A 23,703-nucleotide genomic window follows, 5' to 3' on the forward strand; every position below is an offset into this window, starting at 1 on the left:
GAGGATAAAGAGCAAAAGGCACAGTGCCCCTGGTCACAGGTAGCTTCCCCAGCAGCAGTGCATGCTTGGGTGCAGCCTGACCTTATACCTCTTTCTGTGGCACGATGACTAATTTTGCAATGAAGAGGAATTAATTCCTCATTGAATCAGCAGCAGCAAACCTTGGTAGGTTTTGTTTGTCACAGCCAGCACATCGACTCATCTCACTCTCTCTGAGAAGTGATGTCAAAGCAAACACAGATGGGGCAACTCGGGGCTGGACTGCAACCTGCAGCTCCTGTGCTGCATCTAGGCACCCACGCAGGGCAAGGGAGCACAGAGACCTGCTCAGAGCTCAGCCTGACATCTGAGCTGAGAACAGCCCTGGGGGATGCTCCCAGCAGCCAGACACAGAGCTCAGCCAGTGACACACAGGGCTCTGGGACTGCCAAAACCCCGCTCTGCCATGGTGGTGATGGCCACCAGCATGGCACAGCTGCCAGCCCCAGCTCCCTTCCCTTGGTCAGGCCCTTTGCTACACACAGGCCACTGCTGGGCTGGCCCACAGCTCTTCATTTCTCTGTCTTTGGGGCTGGCAACGTGGGAAAATTTGAAAGTGATGTGAGTAATTTCACCTGACTGCGGCTCGTCTCCCCAGCGAGGCTGGAAACCACAGCGCTCACCCTGGCCACCAGCTCCTGCTGCTCCTGCTGCTCCTGCTGCTCCTGCTCCCTGCAGCCTGCTCCAGCCTTCCTCAGCACAGCCAGGGTCATGGGGCCACCTGCTCCTGCTCCCTGCAGCCTGTTCCAGCCCTTTTCAGCACAGCCAGGGTCGTGGATGGGGCCACCAGCTCCTGCTGCTCCTGTTCCCTGCAGCCTTCTCCCAGCCTTCCTCAGCATGGCCAGGGTCATGGATCCACCAGCTCCAAGGGTCACAGAGGGGTTGTGGGAAGGTTGTGGGACCTTCCTCTCCCTGCAGGCTCCTGTGCACCCATGGATGGACAGTGGCTCCCCCAGTGGAGGGTTTTCCAGCAGTTTGAGCTCTTGGGATGTTGGCTGATGTTCTGGGAGCTGTGGTTTGTGCAAGGCAGGCAGCACCCTGGTATCCTCCATGGGGAGCACAGTACCACTTGAAGTCACATCCCCAAAGGAAATTTAACAGTATGAAATTAACATTTTTTCACTATTGGAAGGGACAGTAGAGTTAAACTGCTTTATTTTAGTTCTGAATTGTCTTCTACCAGAAAATTAATTAAAGTCATTCCCATCTATAAAAGCAGCAGTGGAGCCCAGCACTGGTGGGATGTTGGGATCCTCAGCAGCTCCCAGGCAGTGTGGTGTGACCACCTGTGCTTTTAATAGCTGTGTTCAGTTGTAGCAAAGAATACTTTTCACAGGTTACAAAACATCCTCCTTTTTTTTCATTTGCTTCTTTTCCTAAACTGATCCAAGCAGGAAAAAGTTTTTTTTTTTTTCTAGAATATTTTCAGAGTTAAAAACTCAAAGAGTTTTACTAGCCATGGAAATTTTTTAGTTTGATCATATCACTCAAATTTTGACTTTTGGCCTTCTGTGCTACATTTTTCTAAGGTTAGCTTTAAAGTTTAATAGAAAAATCATCCATCAAACCAGCAAAGTAAAACTACTCATTTTTAGCATGTCATGACTAAATAGATAAGTCTTTAAAACATTAATTAAAATACTTGCTAACACAAGGTGCTTTCCAGAAAATGTTGATTATAATCTCATACCATTCTCTAGTCAAAACCCCACATTTTGATTAAAATCATTTATAGTTCTGATCAAGTAGCAGCATCCCAGCAGCTTGTATAACCCCACTGCTTCCTGTGGCCAGAGCGTGTGTGATGGAGAATGGGAGCAAAGGCAATGGATGCTGAGCCTGATCAGGCTCCTTGGAGCCCAAATACACTGAAACTCCAGTGGTGAGGGTGATCCTCATATGCAAGATCCACTGGGTTTGCATGTGCTCAGAGGACAGAGAGTTTTCTGTCTGGCCTTGAGATCCCATCACAATCACACACCCTGGCTTCTCTGTGTGATTCTTCTCTTCTCACACCCATCTCTGACTGGGGAGATCTAATTTTGCCTTGCCAACAATTAATCTTACTTAATAATTAATGCTACTGTCTTTTCTCTTTGCTCCTCCAATTACCTCTAGTTATTAAACACATCTTGGCTTCAAGGAGGGATCTTCTTCCCTCAGCAGCATTGGGTTTTTCAGTCATTTTCAGGGAGGTTGATAGGATGGTTGGTCCTGGGAGGGGATGCACTGCAGCATCAGTGCCTGGCCCAGCACACAGGGGAGGAGGGGACAGTGCTCACATGGGAGCTGGGCACTCAGCAGAGCTGCAATTTAGCAAATTTGAGAGAGGGGGAAAAGGCCTTCAGGGTTGCAAACCCCATCCTGCTGCTCCATCCCCTCTGGAAATGCCATTCTGCAGTTGCTGTAAATGTGTCTCCTCATTTCTGCACGAGGTCGTGGCTGCACAGCTCGTTCCCCAGTCTGTCCTCAAGGGGCTGTGCTGGAAGAAGTGAGGCAAAGCTGTCCTTGGAGCCCCTTCAGGTCCCCCTATGGCTGCTGAAGGACAGGAGGTGACACATTGATGTTGGGGCCATGATGTTTGGCACCAGCAGTGTTATTTTTGGTGGTTGGGTAGTGAGCAGCTCTGTCACTGCAGCTCTGGGCTGTGTTGAAACCCAGGAGACAAAATGAGATGCTTTACCAAACCACAGCACAGCCCCTGTGATGTCCTGAGCAGCAGCACCCACTGTCCTCCCAAGGGGATCTTCTGAGGGAACACCAAACCACTGCCCTGTGTCAATTCAATCCTCCTGGGAGAAAACATTTACATCAGGGCAGCTTTATGGCATAAAACATTGTCAGTTGCTAAGTCCTGGCTTTGAAAAGCCTCTTCAAGGTTCACGTGCTGCAGCTGATTTGCAGGAGCACAATCTAGACCTTGCAAAAAACGGGGAATTGATCCCATTTCTCTGGGATATGGATTTCTGTAAGCCAGGTATGGTTTCACAGTGCAGCTGGGGAAGACCAGGAGCTGCAGTCGTGGCCATGGGCCACAACCATTGGCAGCTGCAGTCTTTGAACCAGGATCAACATGGAGTTTTTCTCTATTTCTCCATATTTTTGTGCAGCATTTCCTTCTTCCCTTAGTTTTGGGAGATGGAGTCCTGTAACAAACTCCCTAATGGAGGAAGTGGATAGGGGGATAAATAGCCCTTTGCAGAAATTTTTTGTCTCCTTGCTGGCCATCCTTTCCCACCAGATCTTTATGGCTTTAGGGAGTAGAGAAGTTTTTGAGTGAGGCAAGGGCCAATGTAGAAGGGTCATGGGGAAGCTCTCCTTACTGGGGCAGCATGTTGTTTTCCATCTGAACTGATGGAAAAACTGAGTAATTGAGCTGCAAGTCTTGTTGTACCACCAGGTTACTACTGAACCATTGAATCTCAGAATGGTTTGGGTTGGAAGGGACCTTAAAAATTATTTCCTTCCAATCCCCTGTCTCCTGCCATTGCTCTGAAAGTTGTTCACAGTCATTAGGCAGTGAGGCTGGCTGCTGAATGGTGCTGTGCTTGGATCAAGCATGAGGCAAATGGGAAAGAAAGATCTGCCCTACTTTTAACAGAAGTGCTTGAGTTGAGGTTTTCAAAACAGCTCAACATTGAGCTTGTTCTGCTCCAGTGTCATGTTAGAATGTACACGTAGAATTGCATATCCCTCATTTAGGCTTTGTGGCTCTTAAATAAGCTAAACCATAGCTAATTTTAGAAATATCACTGAAAAGCTCTTCTTCATCTCATTTCATGGCTGAGAATAGAAAGAGCTCAGAGCTCCAAACATGTGTTTAACTAAGCAGGAACCAGCCCAGTGCTGGTCTGAGTGGGAAAACCACATAACCCATGGCCCTGCTGCAGGACAGGAATGTGCCACACCAGTTTGTGCTGGGAAGGGGGATTACATTCCCAGTACTCCACTGCGTGCAGTAAATCTACACCTGTTAAGCACCAGGAATTAGGGTTTTCATTCATTCTCAAATGCAAACCTGCATGCCTCTTGGTTTTTATTTGCATGAGCAAACCTTTGTGGGAAAGGCAGATGTAAAGCAGCGTCTCCATCAGTCTGTTTTCTTTTCCGCTTCATAGGGTTTCCTCCTCAGAGCAGGGATGCAAAACACAGGACCTGCCCAGGGCTCCCAGTTCACTTGGAGCAGCCAGGATGGGCCCAGGACACGTTGATCAGAGCCGCTGTGTGTTTCTGTGCCTCCCTCACCAAAGCCAGCCAGAGCTTTGTGCTCATTCTGCCTGAGCAAAATCATTACCAAAATGGAAAGCATCAGTGAATTGAGTCCAGGGATCCTAAATGACTTGTCAAAAGTCACACAGCAAATCATCTGCAGATATTCTGATGAGACTGATGAAAACTGGCTGGCATGCCCAGCTCCTAGCCCCTGGAGAGCTGTCTGACCTGCTCCATTCCCAAACTGACCCTGTTCTGGAGTGTTGTTAGTCCTGGTTTCTTTTGTGGATTTATCTGGGACAAATTCTAACATTCCACCACCAAGATGAAGTCAGTTTGGATTTAAAGGCAGCCATGGGCGAAACTGGGCATGTAGGAAACAGCACGAGACGCTCGAGGCAAGGAGGCTGCGTAGATGGCAGAGTGTGAGTGTGTGAGTGTCTGTGTGTGCTCCTTGCTGCTGTGCAGCTCTTCCAAACAGCTTCCCCTCTCTCTGCTCCAACACACAGGAGGACTTCCTGTTGTGTTCACCAAAAAGGGCATTTTCCAAGGTGTTGGGCTCTGACAGCCACGCTGCACGTAACCAGGAGCAGCTACAAGAGGAGACAGATTTTTATTTGCTTACTTTTCCTGGATTTTTTGCATCTCCAGCATTACCTCAGCTCCCTCTGCTCCTTCTCCAGCACTGGAGCTCAGTCCAACAGGGATTTCAGCCCAAGGGCTAACTGGTGACCGTGTCCTGTTTTCAAAGACATTACCCTCAGTGTTTAATGGTGGCCTTGGCAGTGCTGGGTTAATGGCTGGACTTTATGATCTCTATAAAGTCTGTTCCAGCCTAAATGATTCTGTGATCCTGTGTCTGTCCTTGCATGACAGCCCTGATTAAGAAAGCCCAAACATGACTTTCACAGTGAATATGAAGGATTCACTGTGAAAGTCCAGATTTAGATCCTGTGGTAGTCCAGGACAGAGAACAAGAGCTTTGCATTGGGTAACTTGGAGCATTCATCCTGGAGCAAAAGATACTAGAATTGAATGGAAAAAAAAAGTTCTGAACTCTGAAAACTTCAAGCTGGTTTGATCTGTTTTCCACTTATCCAAGAAATCATCTCCAGCTGTTTTCCCTCCTTGGTTTATGGATTGGGTTTTGGGTTTTTTTGCAGGATGCTACAGTGTTTGTTTAGTAATTTGTTTAGTGTTTGTCTAGTGTTTTTAGCTATTCCCAGCCTTGCTGCCAGCATCAGGACTGCAGAGGGCACTGGCTGTCCTTGCTGGTGGATCCTGATGACTCCTGAGTCCTGTCTGTGGTTGTGTCTTGCAGTCCAACAAAGTTCCCGTGGTGCAGCCGTCGCACGGAGTGCACCCGCTCACCCCGCTCATCCCCTACAGCAACGAGCACTTCAGCCACGGCTCCCACTCCCCCCACCTGCCTGCTGACATCAACCAGAAACAAGGTAAGGCCACCACTGGGACCTCTGTGCTGGGAGGGGGGCTCAGCTGGAGACCGCTGAGGCTGGCACCTTCCTGCTCCCAAATCAATGAGAAAAATCAGCACCTTTGGTCAGCTTAGCAGGAGGGGATTATTTTTAGTTTATTGGCAATGTTTGTGATCTGGCTGTGAGCAGTTTGATACCAAAAGTGCCAGCCCTGCTGATGGAGTGTGCTCAGTTCTCTGTACAAGCTGTCCTGCACCTTGAGACCACACCAGAGCCTGCACGATAATGCACAAGAGTCAACCAGAAAATGGAAAGTAATCTTTCCTTTGACTCATACCCAAACTGTTGTCTAGTTGTCATTTTGAGAAAATAAATACTTGAAACAGGAAATATTTTGACTAAATGGAATTGGTGTCTGATAGTTGACTGGACTGTGACATGTGTGTCCCCGTAGCCACATGTTAAGTGGTTGTCACCTGGTTTGGCTTTTTGTGTTCCTGTATGAGCCCAGGCTGTGTCAATTGGCTCATGAGGCTATAGGGGAAAGTACAGTATATTGAGGTTAAACCCTCTAAAATAAACTGTAAATACAAGTATGTGTTGAGGAATTCACCCCAGTCCATCATTCCATCATTCTTCATGGGTTCCTGGCAAACTGAGTGTAAAATCAAACTTCTCAACCTTACCTTAGTGCAGAACATCTTGTTCAGATTACCCAGTTTTTTACACAAACCTGGGCTTGATTTCATGGGAAAGCAAAAAAACCTGACAGTTTTGTGTCAAACTGCATTCAGGAAGGAGGACAGTGCCAAAACAGAGGCACAAAACCAACTGTTGTGATTTGGGCAAAGGCCTCCACTCAGGAGTGATCCAAACGGTCCCAGAGGCATCAGCTTCACCAAATTAACATCACTGATAAAACAATGGGTTATTGAGGATGCTCTTGGCTGGAGGACACACTGAATAATCCCTGGTCTGAACCTAGAGGCCACATTCTGGACTCATCAGGGATGCTGATGGGTAGAATTTAGGTCTGGGGTAAGGGATACCCAGGGCACATCCTGGGTGTCTTCCAGGCAGGACACTGCTTGTCAGCCATCAGAGCATAATAAACTCAGCAGAAAACCAGAAAGAGTTAACAAAATTAACCTACTAAAAGCTCAGGTAATGAGTTGAGTCTGAGAGAAAGCGTGCAGGAAGTCAGCCCAACACACCTTTCCCCACGCTGCCTTTGCTGTGCCTGGCAGAGCTCTGCCCCTCCAGGAGCTGCCTCCTGGACTCACTGTCAGCCTGGAAAACCTTAAGTGGTACAAGAGCAGCTCACCCAAGGGCAGGGCTGCTTGTATCCCTCTGTGGAGGCTACAGCTGGCACTGGAGCAGTCCCTGAGCATTCAGCTCTGCAGTGGGTCAGTCATTCCAGGACACTGTCCTTGGGCTGCCCACCTGGCCCTCAGTGCAGGCACTGTCCAGTCTCCCCTTCCCATTTAGCCTGTACTTCTACAGACACAGGGAGTGTGTCCCAGAGACCCCCTTGTGCAATTCAAGGAAAGGTTCAGCCCATAATGCTCAGCTGGGTCCTGCCTTTGTGGTGCAGCTGTGATCACACATGCCCGATGCCTACACTGCTGGGGTGAGGGTTTTCTCCTGTGTTCATGGGGAAGTGCCCCATCTGTGTTTTCATCACTGAAACAGCTCCCACTATCACCCAGTGTAAGCACTTGAGAGGCACTCTCATACTCATTCTCCCAGCATCCCTTTAAAGTTTCTCACAGTAGCCCAAGGACACACAGACCAGGAAATACAAGCAGGAATTCTGAGTCAGTGGCTGGTGGCCCAACCACTGGGCCAGCAAGAATAACTTGTGCTCTGGCTTATGCAACTCCTATTGTTGGGGGTGCAGATCTGAGGATGTTCCATCAGCTGCCTTGGGCAGGCCTGGTTTTGTTTGACCCTCCATGGGCCACTGAGTCCCACTTGAAGGAAATCTTGTACTCGGTTAAAGATTCCTGTCAGGTCAGCTATGTATTTATTTTAGCTGACTCCTAATAAAATTCAGTTGGTATAATTTCTAATTAATAAGGTATCATTTAAATACCTAGGAGAAAAATCCAGTTGCAGCTGCTTGCAGCTCATCACCAATTTAGTCCATGTGTTTGTCATCAGGATGGCCACTGGATAATCCCTGTTCCCAGTTTTTGTCTGAGGCTCAGTAGCAGCCATCACTACCCTGGGCTGCTGTCAGAGCTCAGCCCCAGCACCCTCCAGTTCCCAGTCCAGGGGTCAGCTGGGGGCTGGTTTTGCCAGCAGCACTGTGGTTGTCTGAGTCCAACCCGCAGCCCCAGGCAGCACAGGATGTTTTCCAGCCCAGCTAGGAAGGGAGCAGTGCTGCAGCCCTGTCCCCTGGCCATGCTGCTGTGCCAGAGGCTTTGAAGATCACATAGGGATTCCCCATGCAAAGGGTGAATTCCCAGCTGGCACCATACCCACCTCCATAGCTCCTTGGCACTCACAGAGCTGCAGAACGATTGTTTTGAACTCAAATTGCTTAAAATTAAGTTGGAAGTGATGCCTGCTGGAACATCCCCGCTGCCTGCTCACGGGAGGTCCTGCAGATGACTGATGGAGAGGGAGCACAGGAATGGCTTTGACCATCCCCTGAGCACCTGAGTGGGCTCTCTGGGGAAGGCAGAGGGATGCCTGGAGTCAGCCAAATCCTTACCAAAGCACGGTGCTCCTTGGCCTCAGGGTGGCATGGAGCACTGTGATGCTTGTGCAAGAGCAAGATGTCTCCTCCACCCCCCCTTATGTCTGTGATTTTGCAGCAATGTGGATGCCCCACCACATCCCCACAGAGAGAAGCACAGGGAACAGCACCCTGCCACTTGGAGATGGTTATTTCATGTGGCTGTCCTCAAGTGCCCAGAGATGGAGCAGCCAGGGGGTTGGGAGCGAGCTGGGTCACCCAGGGAGTGCAGTGCCACGTTCAACTGCTCTCCTTCTGCCTTCTTGCAGGAGTGCACCGTCCTTCCCAGACCTCAGACATCCCTGGTTTCTACCCCCTGCCCCCCGGAGGAGTGGGGCAGATCACGCCGTCGATGGGATGGTGAGTGAGGGACGGCTCACTGAGCCACCCCACCTCTCCTGCTGCTCCCTGTGACCTCCACAGTGCCTCCCCCAGCTTCTCCCCTCCTGTGTGCTGTGTGAAGAGGGAGGAGAATCCAGCCCTGTCTGTCTTGGAGGTGGGAGCAGACCCATGGAGAGGCTGAAGGTTTCATCCTGGCTGAGGCATCCCTGGAGAGGGGTTACAACCTGCCCAATGCAAAACTGCCTCCTGCTTTACATCTGTCTGTGTGGATTAGGGAACCCAGAGAGAGCTTCCTACCCACCCCTCCTAATCACAGCACAAGTCTCTTTTTTGAGTAGGAGGTAATTTTCTCCCTCACTGGACTTCTCTGCACAAATAGTGCTTTCCCTGAGCACACCACCAGTGCAGAGTAATCCCGTGGGATGCTCCATCTGCCAGGCCCTGGTGTTTCTTGGGATCTGACACACAGGGAAAGAGTACATCATGGCAGAGACCTGCCAGGAAGCAACCCTGGTACCCACAGCCTGGCCAGCTGGTAACCACTGCCCCAGCTGGCATGGGAAAGGAGAGACCATGAGCTGGAGCACTCCCAAAATGTACCCCCTGCATGGGCCAGCCCTGCAGAGCATCCTGCAAAGCACAGCCTGCTGGTAAACCTGCCCTGGGGACACAAGTTAAAAATACACCAGTGTGTTCTCTGTGGTCATTGCCACTGGCTTTTGTCCCTGTGACCATGAGCACACTGAGAGAGCGGGTCTGGCAGGTGCTGCCATGTGGGCATCATCACTCCTCAGGTTAATATTTAATCCCTGCTGATGATGTAGGGACATGGCAGAGGCTGGCAGGGAGACTGGTGGCTGCAGGTGGCAATTCAGGGTTGCTGGGATGAGGAGAGGGTGCAGGGACAGTGGCCAGATTCCCCCAGTGCCAGTGGATAAAACCCTGGCAAAGCCCAGCAGAGAGCTTCAGGTACAAGAACCTATTGTAGAGTGGGAAAGGGGAAGCTTCTCAAAGCACAAAGTAAAATGCTAGCTTTTGTTTTGTTTTGTTTATGAATTTCATGTTCCAGATATTTAACCACAAGGAAACAGAGAATGAGGCCTTTGATACAGAGTCTGGCTTCAAAGAGATTACATTTTGCCTTCTGTGCTAAATCTGCTACTCTTGGGTGATGATTTAACTCCTCATATGATGTGATTCATCCTCAGGAAAAACAAGGACTGGGGTGACTCTGCTATAACGTGAAAGAAGCAGTTGGAGTGGGGAGAAAGGAGCCTGTTTGTCAAATGGAAGATCCACTCCTGGGTTAGGATGGTGCTGTTCAGACAGCCCTGGGCTCATGAAGGGAGAGCAGTCTGGGTTTTTGTGGAGATTTTGTGGGGCAGTTGGTGGTAGAGAGAGAGCTTTCATGGCTGAGAGCTGCTCCAGCATCCATGGGGTTTGGCATCCTCATCAGATGTCTTCATTAATGGCTTCATTAATAGAGCAGATATGGTAAAGCAGCAAAGGGCCTGACGTGCAGCAGCACCTTGAGGCATGTGTGTCTAACAGAGTTTTGCTCACTCTTTTCCTTGCCTGAAATGTTTGGAAGAGCCCCAGCCCCACTCGTGTAGTGACCAATCCTCGGCAGAGGCTCAGCACTGCTGTGGGTGGGTGCAGGAGCACTGAAGCCTGGCAGGTTCATGCAGCATCCAGGGGCTGTGTGCCAGGGATGGGTGTGCTGGGGATGGTCATGCCAGGGATGCATCCCAGAGAAGCTGTGGCTGCCCCATCCCTGGAAGTGTCCAAGGCCAGGTTGGATGGGATCTTTAGCAACCTGGGCTAGAGGAAAGTGTCCCTGCCCATGGCAGGGCGTTGGAACTGGATGATCTTTAAGGTTCCTCCCAACCCAAACCATTACAGGATTCCATGGTCGTGCTGGTGCCACCAAGTCAGCTGCCAGGCCAGGGCAGCCACACATGGGAAGCAACTTTTCCTCCACAAGCTGGCAGGCAGGAGCTGGGCACAAACTGGTTTTGTTCTCACCGAGCGCTTCAGGAGGAGGAGCTGCAATCACTCTCTCTGTAATTAAGTTGGGATGACAGTCAGATAAAAGCTTCCAAGAGTCCAGTCAAGTGAGTTTTGCTTATGGGAGCCTGGCAGTAAACATTAGCCAGGAACCTGCAAATCGTGTCACTCACCTGTGCCCAGGGCCAAGCTCAGTGGTGCCAGGGCAGCCTCTCCTCCTCCATCCCTCAGCCCTTCACTGAGCCACCCTCCCATCACCAGCTGATCCTCTGCAAACTGGCTGAGAGAGCTGGGCTTGTTCAGCCTGGAGAAGTTTCCAGGGAGGCCTGAGCCCCTTCCTGTACCTAAAAGTAGCTTATAAAAAAGAGGGAGAGGCACTTTTTATATGGGCAGATAGTGATAGGACAAGGGAGAACGGTTTTGAACTAAAAGAGGAAAGTTAGATCAGATGTTGGGAAGTTTTTTACACAGAGGGTGGTAGGTAGTGAGGCCCTGGCACTGATTGCCCAGAGACATTGCAGCTGCCCCATCCCTGTAGGTATTCATGGTCAGGTTGGACAGGGCTTGGAGCAGCTGGATCTAGTGAAAGGTGTCCCTGCCCATGGCAGGACTTGGAATGAGATGAGCTTTAAGGTTCCTTCCAACCCAAACCAGTAATTCCATGGTATGGGCTGCAGTCGTGCACTCCCAACCATCAGGGACTGATTTTGCAGTTGCTTTAATTTTCATGTCAGAGGGACTTTGGATGAAGCTGCAAGTGCCTGACTCCATTCCCATCCCAATACCCCAGCCCCTGGAGTAACCCAGGTCTCTTCTGGATGAGCTCCAAGTGTTTTCTTGGCCCTGGGGCAGCCGCCTCCACCTTCAAAGGCTGTTTGGGTTTCCCGGTGCTCGGCTGTTTGTTGGTGTGTTTATACCCCCGACATCTGAGGGGTCGGAGAGGGCTCCTGCCTGCCAGGGTGTAAACAGCCCTGGCTGCCTTTCCTGCAGACACATCCCACAGATTTCAGTCCAGCCAGGAGGATTTCGGACAGCAGCAGGAACGTGGGCCTCCTTCCTGCCCAGCGCAGCTCAGGTCTGATGCTGCCCCGCTGTCATTATTCCTCTTCAGGAGAGAAACTTCTCTTTAGCCCAAAAAAATCTCAGGCATCCAGGAGCTTGGGTCCTTCACAGTGCACCACACTTCATGATAATGGACTTTTTGTGGATTATTTTCATCATTAGAGCTGAAAATAGCTAGTCCTGGGTTTAGCTACAGCTCTGTGCAGCCTGGCCAGAGGAGCTCGAGTACCAGCACAGTTGTGAGCACCCCGTTGTGCCCCATCCCTGGAAGTGCTCAAGGCTAGGTGGGATGGGGCTTGGAGCAGCCTGGTCTAGTGGGAGATGTCTCTGCTCATGGCAGGGTGGGTTGGAATGAGATGAGCTTTAAGGTCCCTTCTGACCTAAACCATTCTGTAATTCTATGATCTCCATGTGCAGTTTTAGGCTAGAAGCATCTTTTGGCAGGTTTGCAGAACAATCCAAGGTATTTTTGAGCTATTTCCATATGAAAATGTGGGGGTTCCCTTGCTGGGAACAACAAGGAACTTCCTGCATAGTTATTTTACTATCTCAAAAATAATTTCCAGCCGCAGGTCTGATACATGTCTGGTCCCCAGTATGAAACAGCTTTCAAAAAGAATGCAGGACTGAGATTTTGGCTTCTTTAAAACTGATGGGTGTCCTTAAAAGGGTGTGCTGAGGAAGTCAGAGCATTCCTGAAGCACAAAGGCAGGGTAGCTACCTCCTCTCCAGGCTCCAGGAGTCTCCTGTGCTTGGGGCATCACAGCACCACAGAGTAGATAAAGTTGGAAGTGACCACAGTGGGTGACCTGGTCCAACCTCCCTGCTCAAGCAGAGTTGTTCCAGAGCACATAGCACAGGATTGCATCCAGACAATCCTGGGATATCTCCAGTGAGGGAGGCTCCACACCCTTTCTGATCAACCTGGTCCAGTTCTTGGTCACTGCACAGTAAGGAAGTTTTCCTTGTATTTATCCTCCTGGTGTAGCTTCTTTTACACCACACAGAGAATCTGAGCAGGCTTTAATTTTTTTTTTTTTTTGGTCACACTGTGCTCTTTTGAGCAACTTCTCCTGTACAATAGCAACATCTGATTTTTCAGCATGCCTCTGCACTTCGCATTGTTACCAGGTCAACTCAGAGCTGCAGCATTAGTCAGTACCAGGGACAGAGGGGTTCAGAACTGGATTCAACCTTTGCAGGAAGGCCCAGGTTCTCTCAAAATAACACCCAAAGCCCACACTGCCCCTCAAGCCTAAGGGACGTGGAGTGTCCACCCAGCCAGGAGCATCAGTGCTCCGAGTCCCGTTAGCAGAGGGTATCTTTAGGAAACACCCCGTGGCTGTGGATGCTTTATAGACTCTTTCTTCCTGATCCCAGGCAGAGCCAGTCTGTCTATCCGCTCCCGTCATGTGGATTTAGACAGCCGTACTCGTCAGCGCTTTCTGCTGGGGCTTCTTTCTCCAGGTGAGTATCAGCTGTGGCAGACAGGGCAGCTCAGCTGGTCGTGCAGCTTGCAGTTTGTGCAGCAGGAGCTTGCAGCAGACCACAGCCACCCAGGGACAGCCACACACCCTCCCAGGGCAGCCACAGGGACAGAAGGCGCTTTTAGGCAGTGTCTGGTCCAAAGAGTGCTCAGGGGAATATTGAGGATGAAGGATGCACAACGGTTGGGTTTTATTCAGCAGTGCTCTAAAGAGAATAAAAAGCTCCAGCCTTCAGCTCAGCATTGGGAAATGGGTTGGAATCCATTGCTCAGGACTTTGCTCCATGTCACTAACCCTGAATGTGTCCCTGCTGCCACCAGCGCTTTGCTCTGCAGAGATGGATCTGGTTTACTTGGTCTTAGTTTTAAAAGCAGGACAGGAGGGGGCAGTGATTTGCTGCCCTCCCATCAGAACAAGTCATTTCTGTGAGATACAAACACAGCTTCTGCCTTTGAGTGAGCAAAATGCATCACCTGTGATGGGAATCACTAAGCCCAGCTCTTCCAGGTGTGCTGCTGGGCAAAGCCCTCCTGGTTCCATAGGGCCACACCAGCTTCTGCTTCTGCTTCATGTTGTCCTGAAGAGCTGTTAGTGGAGATTTCCCACAGGAAAACCATGCAAACCCTTGCTCAGGCAAGCCCTTAGCCACACAGAAACCTGGATCCATGTAACCCTTAATCCATACAACACTTGATCCATGCAGCCCTTGATCCATGGAGCCCCTTAGCCTTGCTGAAGAGGGGAGGGAGTGTGCCAGCCCTCCTTTCTCACAAGGTATCACCCATTCACAGCCTCAAAAGTGAAGGCAAGAGGAGCTAACGGTTCCCTGTGGAGCCCCAGCAGCCTCCCTGAGCTCCTGCCTGCAGGATTTTGGGGTGGATTTTGCAGCAGTGCTGCTGCAGCCGAGAAAGTACACCTGGCCAGATAAGGATCAGACTGTGCTGGTGGATTAAATTAAACAGCTTTTCTTTTCGTGCCAGCATATCTAATGAACAGTTCATCTCCCCTGGGCAATTCTGCCATCTCAAGCTGCAGTCATAAAGTGGCAAGCTTGGCAAAGCTGACTTTGCTGGCTTTATCCTCCAGAACTTGGGAGAGAGCTAATGAAGCCTGAGAGCTAATGAGACCTCTCGTGATCTCAGCCCATGTTGTGGAGAGCATTGCTTAGGCAAGGTGCACCTCCTAGAGTTGCAGCTGGGTTCATGTTCAGACTTAGTCTATTTCTGTTAAAAGAAAGGTGTGGGGTGGTCCTAATCTCTCCCATCCAAACCCAAACTCCCAAAGGAGTTTGTTGTTCCTTTCTGCAGTGCTAATGAGATAGTGCAGCAATAGAGACCTGAGCAGCTGAAACTGCTGGGTGAAAGCACCCTTGATCTCAGCCAGGCTGGCTCCTGCTGCAGGCGGGTTCCCTCGCTGTGGCACTGGATCCTTTCCATCCACATACCCACAGCTTGACCAGCCGTGCCACAAGGGCGACCCAGGGCTGGTGGGCACTGCCTGCCCCTGCCAGCCTGGCAGCACTGTGTGCTTTTCATGTCCTCGCTTTCCGTCTGCTTCGCCGCGTCAGAGCGCGCTCCGAGGGACAGCCTGGCTGCCTGAGGGATGCCCTGGCACTCCAAGGGATGCCCTGGCTGCCTGGCACTCCGAGGGATGCCCTGGCACTCCGAGGGATGCCCTGGCTGCCTGGCACTCCAAGGGATGCCCTGGCACTCCGAGGGATGCCCTGGCTGCCTGGCACTCCAAGGGATGCCCTGGCACTCCGAGGGAGGCCCTTGCTGCCCAGTGCCCCGAGGGATGCCCTGGCTGCCTGGCACTCCAAGGGACGTCCTGGCTGCTCGGCCCTCGCTGTGTCCCCACCTGGCACAGCCCTCTGGCACAGCTCACCCCCTCTCTGTTGCAGCCCTCTGGCACAGCTCACCTGCTCTCTGTTGCAGGTTCACTCACCCTCTCATGCTGGGCTCTGGCATGCACACCACCGGCATCCCACACCCCGCCATTGTGCCCCACTCCGGCAAGCAAGAGATGGAGCACTACGACCGAAACATGTGAGTGGGAAGTGCTGCAGCAGCTCCTCAACTCCCATTTCATCTGTCACTGTCAGTGCTCACACAGGGGGGGGATGGATGGATGGACACTGAGCTGTGCATCTGAGGAGCAAATCTCAGCCCCCACCCCGCTCATGCTGTTGGGTTGTTCTGGGGTTGAGTCTTCTGCTGGCTCTGATGCTGACAGCTCCTTCTTTTGCTCCACCAAGGAAACCTCAGCCAGAACCAAAGAGAGAGAAGGAAGCCAAGAAGCCCACTATTAAGAAGCCCCTGAACGCTTTCATGTTGTATATGAAAGAAATGCGGGCGAAAGTCATCGCTGAGTGCACCCTGAAGGAGAGTGCTGCCATCAACCAGATCTTGGGCAGGAGGGTAAGAGCTCACGGGGCCAGTGTCATCACCTAGTGCCACATCTTTGTCCCTTACAGCTGCTATTTAAATACATAACAAGCATCTGCTCTTATCCCACGGACACAGGGGCTGGGTATGCCCTGGGGTGGGGTGGCTGTGGTGGGCTGGGCTGGCAGGGGACAGCAGGGCAGGCTGGCAGGGGACAGCAGGGCCATCCTTCAGAGCTGTTTGTCCTTGCAGTGGCACGCGCTGTCCCGGGAGGAACAGGCCAAGTACTACGAACTGGCTCGCAAGGAACGGCAGCTCCACATGCAGCTCTACCCCGGCTGGTCTGCCAGAGACAACTACGTGAGTGCCCCCTGAGTGCCCCCGTGCTGGGACCCCCACCGTGGGCACGGCCCACAAGGGCCTGGGGGACTGGCTGGTGTTAACAAACACCTGGTCCTGGAAATGCCATTCCTGGCAGCACAAGAGCCATAGAAATTCACATTTCAGGAGTGTTTTGAACACCTTATTGCCTGTCTGAAGGATGAACGATGTAGCCCCCATCAGCCACAAGCTTTTATTTTCTTATTGTCCAAGCAAATACAAAGGAAGAGAGGGTTTTAAGTGCTGTGGATGTATCTTTGGAAATGTAATTTTTTGGAAGCAAACAGCTCTGTGCATCTTGGACAGCAGCTGAGGTATCTGTGAGGGTGGTGAGGCCCTGGCATAGGTTGCCCACAGAAGCTGTGACTGCCCCATCCCTGAAAGTGTTCAAAGAAAAGTTGGACAGGGATTGGAGCAACCTGGGATAGTGAAAAGCATCCCTGCTCATGTCAGGGGGTTGGAACAGGATGTCTTTGAGGTTCCTTTCAACCCAAATAATTCTATGATTCTGTGATTTAAAATAGTGGCTCTTTTTGTAGGGGGCCTTTTCTTGTGACTTTCACAACTGTTTTGATATTACATGCCTAACAAGCTCATCAGTGAACTGAAGCAAAGCACACATAAGTCTTCAGATGTCTGTCCATCCACACATCTCCATCATTTCCCTCACAGACACTTTCTTACCCCTGGGAACTGCACAGTGAGTGCCCATCCTTCCCACACTGACTCCAGCCCTCCTTCCAGAATGACAAAACTCTACCAAGAAAAAGCAGAGGTGATGGGAAGCCACCAGCCCACATTTTGATGGGCACACATCTGGAGGGCATCAGCATTGCTGAGAGCATGGCACCATCTTCCTCCAAGGCCAAGCACATCCTCCATGGAAGTCCCAGTCCTGTATCATCTTCATCTGGTTCCTTGGGGAACCAAGGGGTGGTTCCTTTCTCCAGAGGACAGATGGTGGGCTCTAAAAGTGCATATTGGTCCTCCCAGCACGGTGAACCAGCTGGTTTGGGTGTTGTTGTTGGAAGAGATGCAGGTTGGAAGAGATGTTGTTGGAAGTTGAGCAGGAATGAGGAGGAGGAAGAGGAATGGAGGTCACTGGTGTAGCACGTGATGCAGAAATCAGGCAGGAAATACAGCTGCTCCCCTCTAAAGGAAAAGCTCACCACAGCTCAGAGCTTTCCACCTTCACTCAAACCACAAGAAGTCATATAAAAAGTCACAGGTCAAAGGCAGCCCTGGGAGCTGCCTGTGCCACACAGCCAGATTTGCTTCCGTGCTGCTGTGCCCTCATTAATCAGCTCATTAGGGGACAAGGGGAGATGCTGCATCTTGTGAATCAGAGAGGCAGTTTGGGGATAAAATAGGACTTTTTTATTTGTGGAAGAAGAATAAGAGATGAGTCCAGAACTGCAAAAGCACTGAAATAGATTAGTACTATTTAAAAATAAATTTGTGGGGATTTCCTAAAACTTTCTTTCCCATTTGGAACCAGGGAATATCAAGAACCAGTTTCAGTTTGGGTATAAGGCACCACATTAAAGCATGTTTTGGAAATAGGGAAGGTTCTAAAATGGACCAAGTGCTTTTTAGAGACACAAGAATATGACAGGAGCATCAGCTATTGATCATACTCTCTCCATTGCGTGCAGCAAATCTTGTTCAATTCCATTGATCTTATTAAACATATTAATTAAATCATCAATTAATTAACTAAAGCAATAATGGGTGGGATCCCCAGGTGAGGTGCATCAGAGTGGGCTGAAGAGCTCTGGTGGGAGCTGGCAGAGGTGCTGAGCAGTACAGGCACAGGCACTGGCTTTATTACAGCTGGTTTACATCCACTAACATTTCCCCTCACACTTTCTGACACAGCCTGCACCATAGATCTGGGTCCTAACTGTGTTTGCAGCACAGTCCTGGACTCATAAAGCAGAGCATGGAGCAGTGGGTTAGGGAGAAAATGGAGCAGATGTGGGGGTAGCAGTGGGGACATGGCTGCCACCACCTCTTGGGTTTATTGCAGTTTCCAAATATGCACAGATCTCACTCAAAGTGCTGAGCCAAAATGCCTGTGGTGCTGGATCTGGGCTCACTGGAAATGAGGGTTTAATCCCTGAGAAAAGGCACAAGCCCAGAATGAATTTGTGCTGTGCAGAAGCCATAGCAAGATCACAAAAACACATTTGGGTTTCTCTTTGAGAGTTCCTCTTGAGTTTCTTCTTAGGAGAGTTGGAATGGGAAGAGGGGAAAGGAAGGGACACTCTCACAGATAAACCTGAGTAGTCCCTTTGCAGCCTCTTCCAGTTCATCTCCTCCTGGAATGGGCTGAGCCAGCAGCACCATGGTATGGGCTGAGCCATCCCCAGCACCCAGTCCGGCCCCAAAAACCCTGCACAGCACCCTCAGTTTTCTGGAGCACAGGTAACAGCCTGTCCTTTGATTTCCTAGGGGAAGAAGAAGAGACGAACACGGGAAAAGCAGCAAGATTCCAGCTCAGGTAAGTGCCTGCAGCCTGGCAGCTGTTCCTGCTTCCCTGCTCAGATGGGAGAATCCAAAGCAGTTGTTGTGTTTTACCATGTTTTCTTTTATTCTTCAGAGCTTAACTAGAGAAATACACACTCATTTTTTAAGCCATGGTAAATTAACATTTCTGTGACTTTTTAATAGGCACGTTTGATTTAGAACATGGGTAGCAAGGGAAAACTGAAAAGACTGGATTTTGGCAAATGTATAATAACTTCATGTAAACTATGACTAAACTTTATCTATTGAAAACATCCAAGGTGAATGTCCCCCTCAGACCTACAGATTATATTAACTAAAGAAAACTCCTCTCAGGTGCATCCATATTGTGTGTGGGATGAAATGTAGTGGCAGACTGAAGATCATTCATGGGACTACTCCAACTTTGGTTGTCATTTCAAAGTAATGCAGAGTTGAAGCAAAGTCATAATAAACCCCACCTCCCTGTATCACCCTGCCAATTAGAAAAGGCCCTTTTGACAGATTTCAGCTGGTCACAGACACATTCCCATCATCCAAGCTATTCATGTGCTGATTTCTGAAGTATTTCTGCCATAGCATGAATAAATATTATCTGTACTAATCAATATTAGTTAAAAAGGGAGTCATTATCAAGAGATGTGTCCCACTAATACCTTCAGTTTAATTAACCCTGTTGATCTCATTCTGTGCCGAGTTTGATAAGAAGAATACAAGGTTTTAGGCCTTTATGTAGAGTGTATTGAATATTTTTATATATCCTTATATATGTCTTGTCTGTGTGATACAAAAATTAGAATTTCACCTGTTACAGATTGAAAACCAGCTTGTTGTACACAACGAGACATTGATGGTGGTTAAAGAGAGAGGCTGAATCCAGCACAGAAATGTGCTGTTCAATCTCATTCCCAACACCAGAGAAAAACATGATGTGCCTGAAAGCAAACAGGGCTTCACCCTAATGAGTCCTGTAATTATACAGCAAAACACAGCGGTGTTTTAGGGAAGGCCGTGGAGAACAGCTTTTCCATTAAAACTGGGGACAGAGTGGAATACCTGGGCCCAGGTCTCCGTGGTGCTAACTCTGCTTTCCGCCTGCTTCTGCAACGTTTCCTCCTCTTCTCTCGGTGCGCAGCCCGTGGTGTCTGCTGGAAGGGCAGGGAGCCGGCAAGGATGCAGATACAGGAGTCAGGCATTGCCTCCGGATTTGGCAGCTTTTCCAGACTTAAGAAATTGGAAGCTGTGAATTTCCCCGTAATTGCCCACGTTTCTCAAAGCTGTTTCCCAAACCACCCCAGCTGCCAGCAGTGATCACTGATATTTACCTAACGATCACTTTCTTCCAGGTGGTGCCAGCGCCATTCTGTAGCAGAAAATAATGGGATTGTGGTCTGTTAGTCGTGTGTCACAGTGGCTAAAATGATGTTGCCTCTTTTCTTCCTCGTGCTCCTCCTCCTCTTTGTGCCTCTGCCTTGCCCATTCTCGCCGCGCATGCTTCTGTGTTCAGATCCTGCCTCTCCTAAGAAATGCAGAGCTCGCTTTGGCCTCAACCAACAAACGGACTGGTGCGGCCCGTGCAGGTGTGTATGGCATCTCCTCGCTGCTGGGTGTTCCCGGGACAGGGGTTCAGCTCCAGGTGTCCCCCTGCAGCCATCCAGGTGTCCTGCAGCCATCCTGGCACCAGCAGGGGCTGCTCTGTCCCGGCAGGGATGAGCTGTGCTTTGGGCATCCTCAGGAGTTTTCTGAGCTGCAGGGACAGGCTGTACTCTGGGGTTTTTATCCCTCCCGGGGCAGTGTTGGTTTAGTGCTGTACATATTCCTCAGCTGATAGACTTCCCTGATCTTAAAATTTATTTCCAGGATGGAGACCTCTGTGATCCTTACATGAGGCTTTTTTTTCAAATCACATTAGTGGCACCCTAGGGCTAGCAAGTGAGGATTTAATGGGTTTTTTTTTCCTGTTTATAGTGGGCTAACTATGTATTTCAAGATCCATCTCTTCCTGAGCCTTAAATTTTGCAGTACCCACCATGGGTGGGTGGGACAGCCTCAAGCAGCAAAACAGAGCAGTGCTGTGCTCCTCAGGCTCCCAGAGATAGATTTGGTCAAGAAATAGTAAAGTTCACATCAATGAAGTGCTGCTGGGCTCAGAGGGGCTGCAAAGGCAGGCAGGCAGAGAAAGCTCCTGGGAGCTTCTGGATCTGGGTGCCAAAGCACAGAGACCCCAGCTTAGACAGACATTGCAATTTGCAGTTTTACACCAATGCATGAGGGAAAAAGGTGGCAGTAAAGTACTGCTTGATGTGTTCACTTCAGCTTGAAGTGACTGAAATCATTTAGTTGACCCATACCTTGCTGCACCCCAAGCTCCAGTCCCTGTGGCTGAGTCCCCTCCTGCACCTCAGCGTGCCACAACAGCAGAGCTCCCTGTTTGCCTTTTATTCCCTGGGTAGTGTCATCAAGCACCATTTTTAATTGATTAAGAATCCAGGCAGAGCTCCCTTAGTGTCTCATTAACACTTGAATGCCAGAGGGGGCTGCTGGAGTGCCCCATGCCCCCTGCAGCTGTGCTGCCAGGCTGAGTGCCTCACTCTGCCACGGACACTCCTTCCACCTTCCCTCTGCCTCCATTCCAGCTCTGAGCTCAGCTTCTCCTCTGCACGGCTTCCTGATTAACACAGGCTGCTGGAGTGCCTGGGCACCTTGGCATGCTCTTCTGTGTCCCCGTGTAACCCAGCCCTGGCCAGCCAGAGCTGCTCTGCAATTCTGTACTAACTGTGCTGCTGCCACACTCGGGGGCTCCTGCCCCGCGGGCTCTGCTCACCCGCGGAGAACAACTTCCCCAGGAGGATTCCCACTCCACAGGAGAGGTTAAACTGGCTAAGACTGGGTGTTCCTGCTCCAGAGCTTTCACACTCCTCCCCCATACCCTGGACAAACACTCCAGCGTGCTGTAGTTTCCAAAGTGAGAGGGATAAGTTCCCTTGAAGAGAGAGGGATAAACACCTTTAGCTGTGTAACACCCACCTCAGCATAGCCCATGGACTGGGCCGTTATCAGCAGTCTGTGGTATCACATGTGGTGTTTTTTCCCCCCTGTAACTTTAAATCAAATCAATCAATGGGCACATTCCTGTAATCTTAAACAGGTCGTTGAAACACTATCCTGCAGCTGCTCCCAACATGTCTCTGGGAAACACAGCTCTTCCTCAGGCTGCTCTCTGGGGAATTACTGCCCATGGAAAATACCCTCAGGTTAAATAGTTCATGTTCCCTATCACATTAATTGGGTCAGCAGGGCTAACATGGCACTGACAGCAGTAACAGCACTGCTCTTGTTCACATCCAGTGCAAGTCATGTTTGATACTGGACTAGTTAATGCTCATCCTCACACTGTCTGGTTTTTCATTAGGCAGATCAAGGACAGCTGTGTGCCCACATTAGGGAGTTCTCCTCAGCTGAGACAGCGAGGCAGGAGCTGGCTGAGAGGTGTTCTTTCACCTGTTCTAGCTATAAAGGCTCCAACAGGGGAATTGTCCCTTCAGTACTGTTAAGGTGACATCTTGAGAGCTCTTTTGTTTGAGGATCTATTCTGAGATGCTCAAGGACCCAAGGCAGGTGACATGAGGGATCTGTCACATGGAGAGAAGGAAAACAGCTCAACAAACACTGAAGACAAGATAGTGTGAGGGACTGACTCTGGACAGCCAGGGGTGGTTAAAACAATCTGGATGTACAAGGTGACACCTGGAACTCGGGATAAATACTGCCAAAATTGTCACAGGATGTGAAGGAATCATGGCCAAACCCAGCTACAGCAAGAATGATGTGTGACTTGTATCTTTGATACCTTCAAATCATAACATACAAACATGTGGGGAAGCTGAGTGTTTCTTCCAGGAGGGACTAAAGGAGGCTGGTCCCTGCTCCCTAAGACAGGTGCTGCTGCCTTAGGGACCTTCCCAGTCCCAGCAGATTTCTTGCTGGAAGAGCAGGGCTGGGGGAGGAGAGCTGCCCCCGATGGGTAAAAACCTGCTCCTGTAAAAACCCCTTTGGGTCAGTAAAGCCATCCCCAGCTGATGAGCTCTGTCACAGTCCACAGAATGGAAGCATGGAACTGAGTCAGCACTGCAGGACCATTCTGCCAATCTCTCTCCCCAGTGTCTGCCTGCATTGCGCTTTGTACCTGTGCTCCACTTCCCAAGGGAAAGGTCACATCCCAAGGGGAGGTCACAGCCAACACTTCCTCTCCAGGAACCCCATGGGCTGAAGTGTCATTGGTAGCTCTGTCAGGGTTGATTTTCCTTCAGCCCAGTGAGCAGGTGAAAGGTGATCTGCCCTCCAAGGAGCAACAAGTCCTCTGAAGGCCTCAGGACTGTTCCAGTTTTCAAAGCAGGACCTCAGACACCCTCAGACCATCTCCCTCCAGCCAGTCCCAGGCCATTTCTTTCCCTGTTCCTGAATGGTAGCTGAGCACATTTCTGCTCAGCTGTATCACTCACTGAGTTGTCCTTGGAGGTGGGGATGAATGGGAAGTACACTCACATGCAGACATAGAGCAGAAGAGAAGAGCTGAGAGCTAAGGCCAGGTTGGATGGTACTTGAAGCAACCTCTGGTCTAATGGAAGGTGTCCCTGCCCATGACAGGGAAGCTGAAATGGGATGAGCAGTAAGGTCCCTTCCAACCCAAACCAGTCCATGGTTCTAGGTAGATAATACTGTGCACAAGGCTAGGAAAGTGCTGGGAAATGAACTCTTGGAACCTTCAGATTTTGGGATGAGAAACGCCAAGGCTGGTGTGAAGAGCAGTGTCCCAGCAGAGCACAGCCTGGGGCTGACGTGCCCTGTGCACACGAATGTCCCATGGCCCCTGCGTGGGCCCTGTGGCAGCTGGGGAGGGGATCCATGGTGGGAATGCTTTAGTCCTAAACTTGTGAGACCCAGGCACCCACACAGAATCTGAGCTGTTGGGTTGGTGGCTGGTGAGGAATGACCTCATGGGTTGGATTTTTATTATTCTTCCAATTTTTTTTTATTTTGGGGGTGTTTATTATTATTTAAAAAATTATTTTTAAATTGTATTATTTCACTTTTTTATAATT

The 23,703-nt window shown here is 50.1% G+C and overlaps 1 protein-coding gene across 2 annotated transcripts in view; it reads left to right on the forward strand.

Moving 5' to 3' along the window:
* Positions 1-23,703, forward strand: part of TCF7 (transcription factor 7) — a 70,527-nt gene that overhangs the window by 45,068 nt on the left and 1,756 nt on the right. The window contains exons 4-10 of one of the 2 annotated variants that reach the window (XM_054516432.1): positions 5,573-5,705; positions 8,700-8,790; positions 15,263-15,373; positions 15,583-15,745; positions 15,965-16,072; positions 18,548-18,596; positions 20,109-20,181. In XM_054516432.1, the coding sequence (XP_054372407.1) occupies positions 5,573-5,705; positions 8,700-8,790; positions 15,263-15,373; positions 15,583-15,745; positions 15,965-16,072; positions 18,548-18,596; positions 20,109-20,181 (728 nt within the window). The remainder of the gene's footprint in view (positions 1-5,572; positions 5,706-8,699; positions 8,791-15,262; positions 15,374-15,582; positions 15,746-15,964; positions 16,073-18,547; positions 18,597-20,108; positions 20,182-23,703) is intronic. The other variant, XM_054516433.1, reaches the window with a different exon arrangement.

The sequence above is a fragment of the Molothrus ater genome, chromosome 15 (genome assembly GCF_012460135.2).
Source record: "Molothrus ater isolate BHLD 08-10-18 breed brown headed cowbird chromosome 15, BPBGC_Mater_1.1, whole genome shotgun sequence".
NCBI classification, from domain to species: Eukaryota; Metazoa; Chordata; class Aves; order Passeriformes; family Icteridae; genus Molothrus; species Molothrus ater.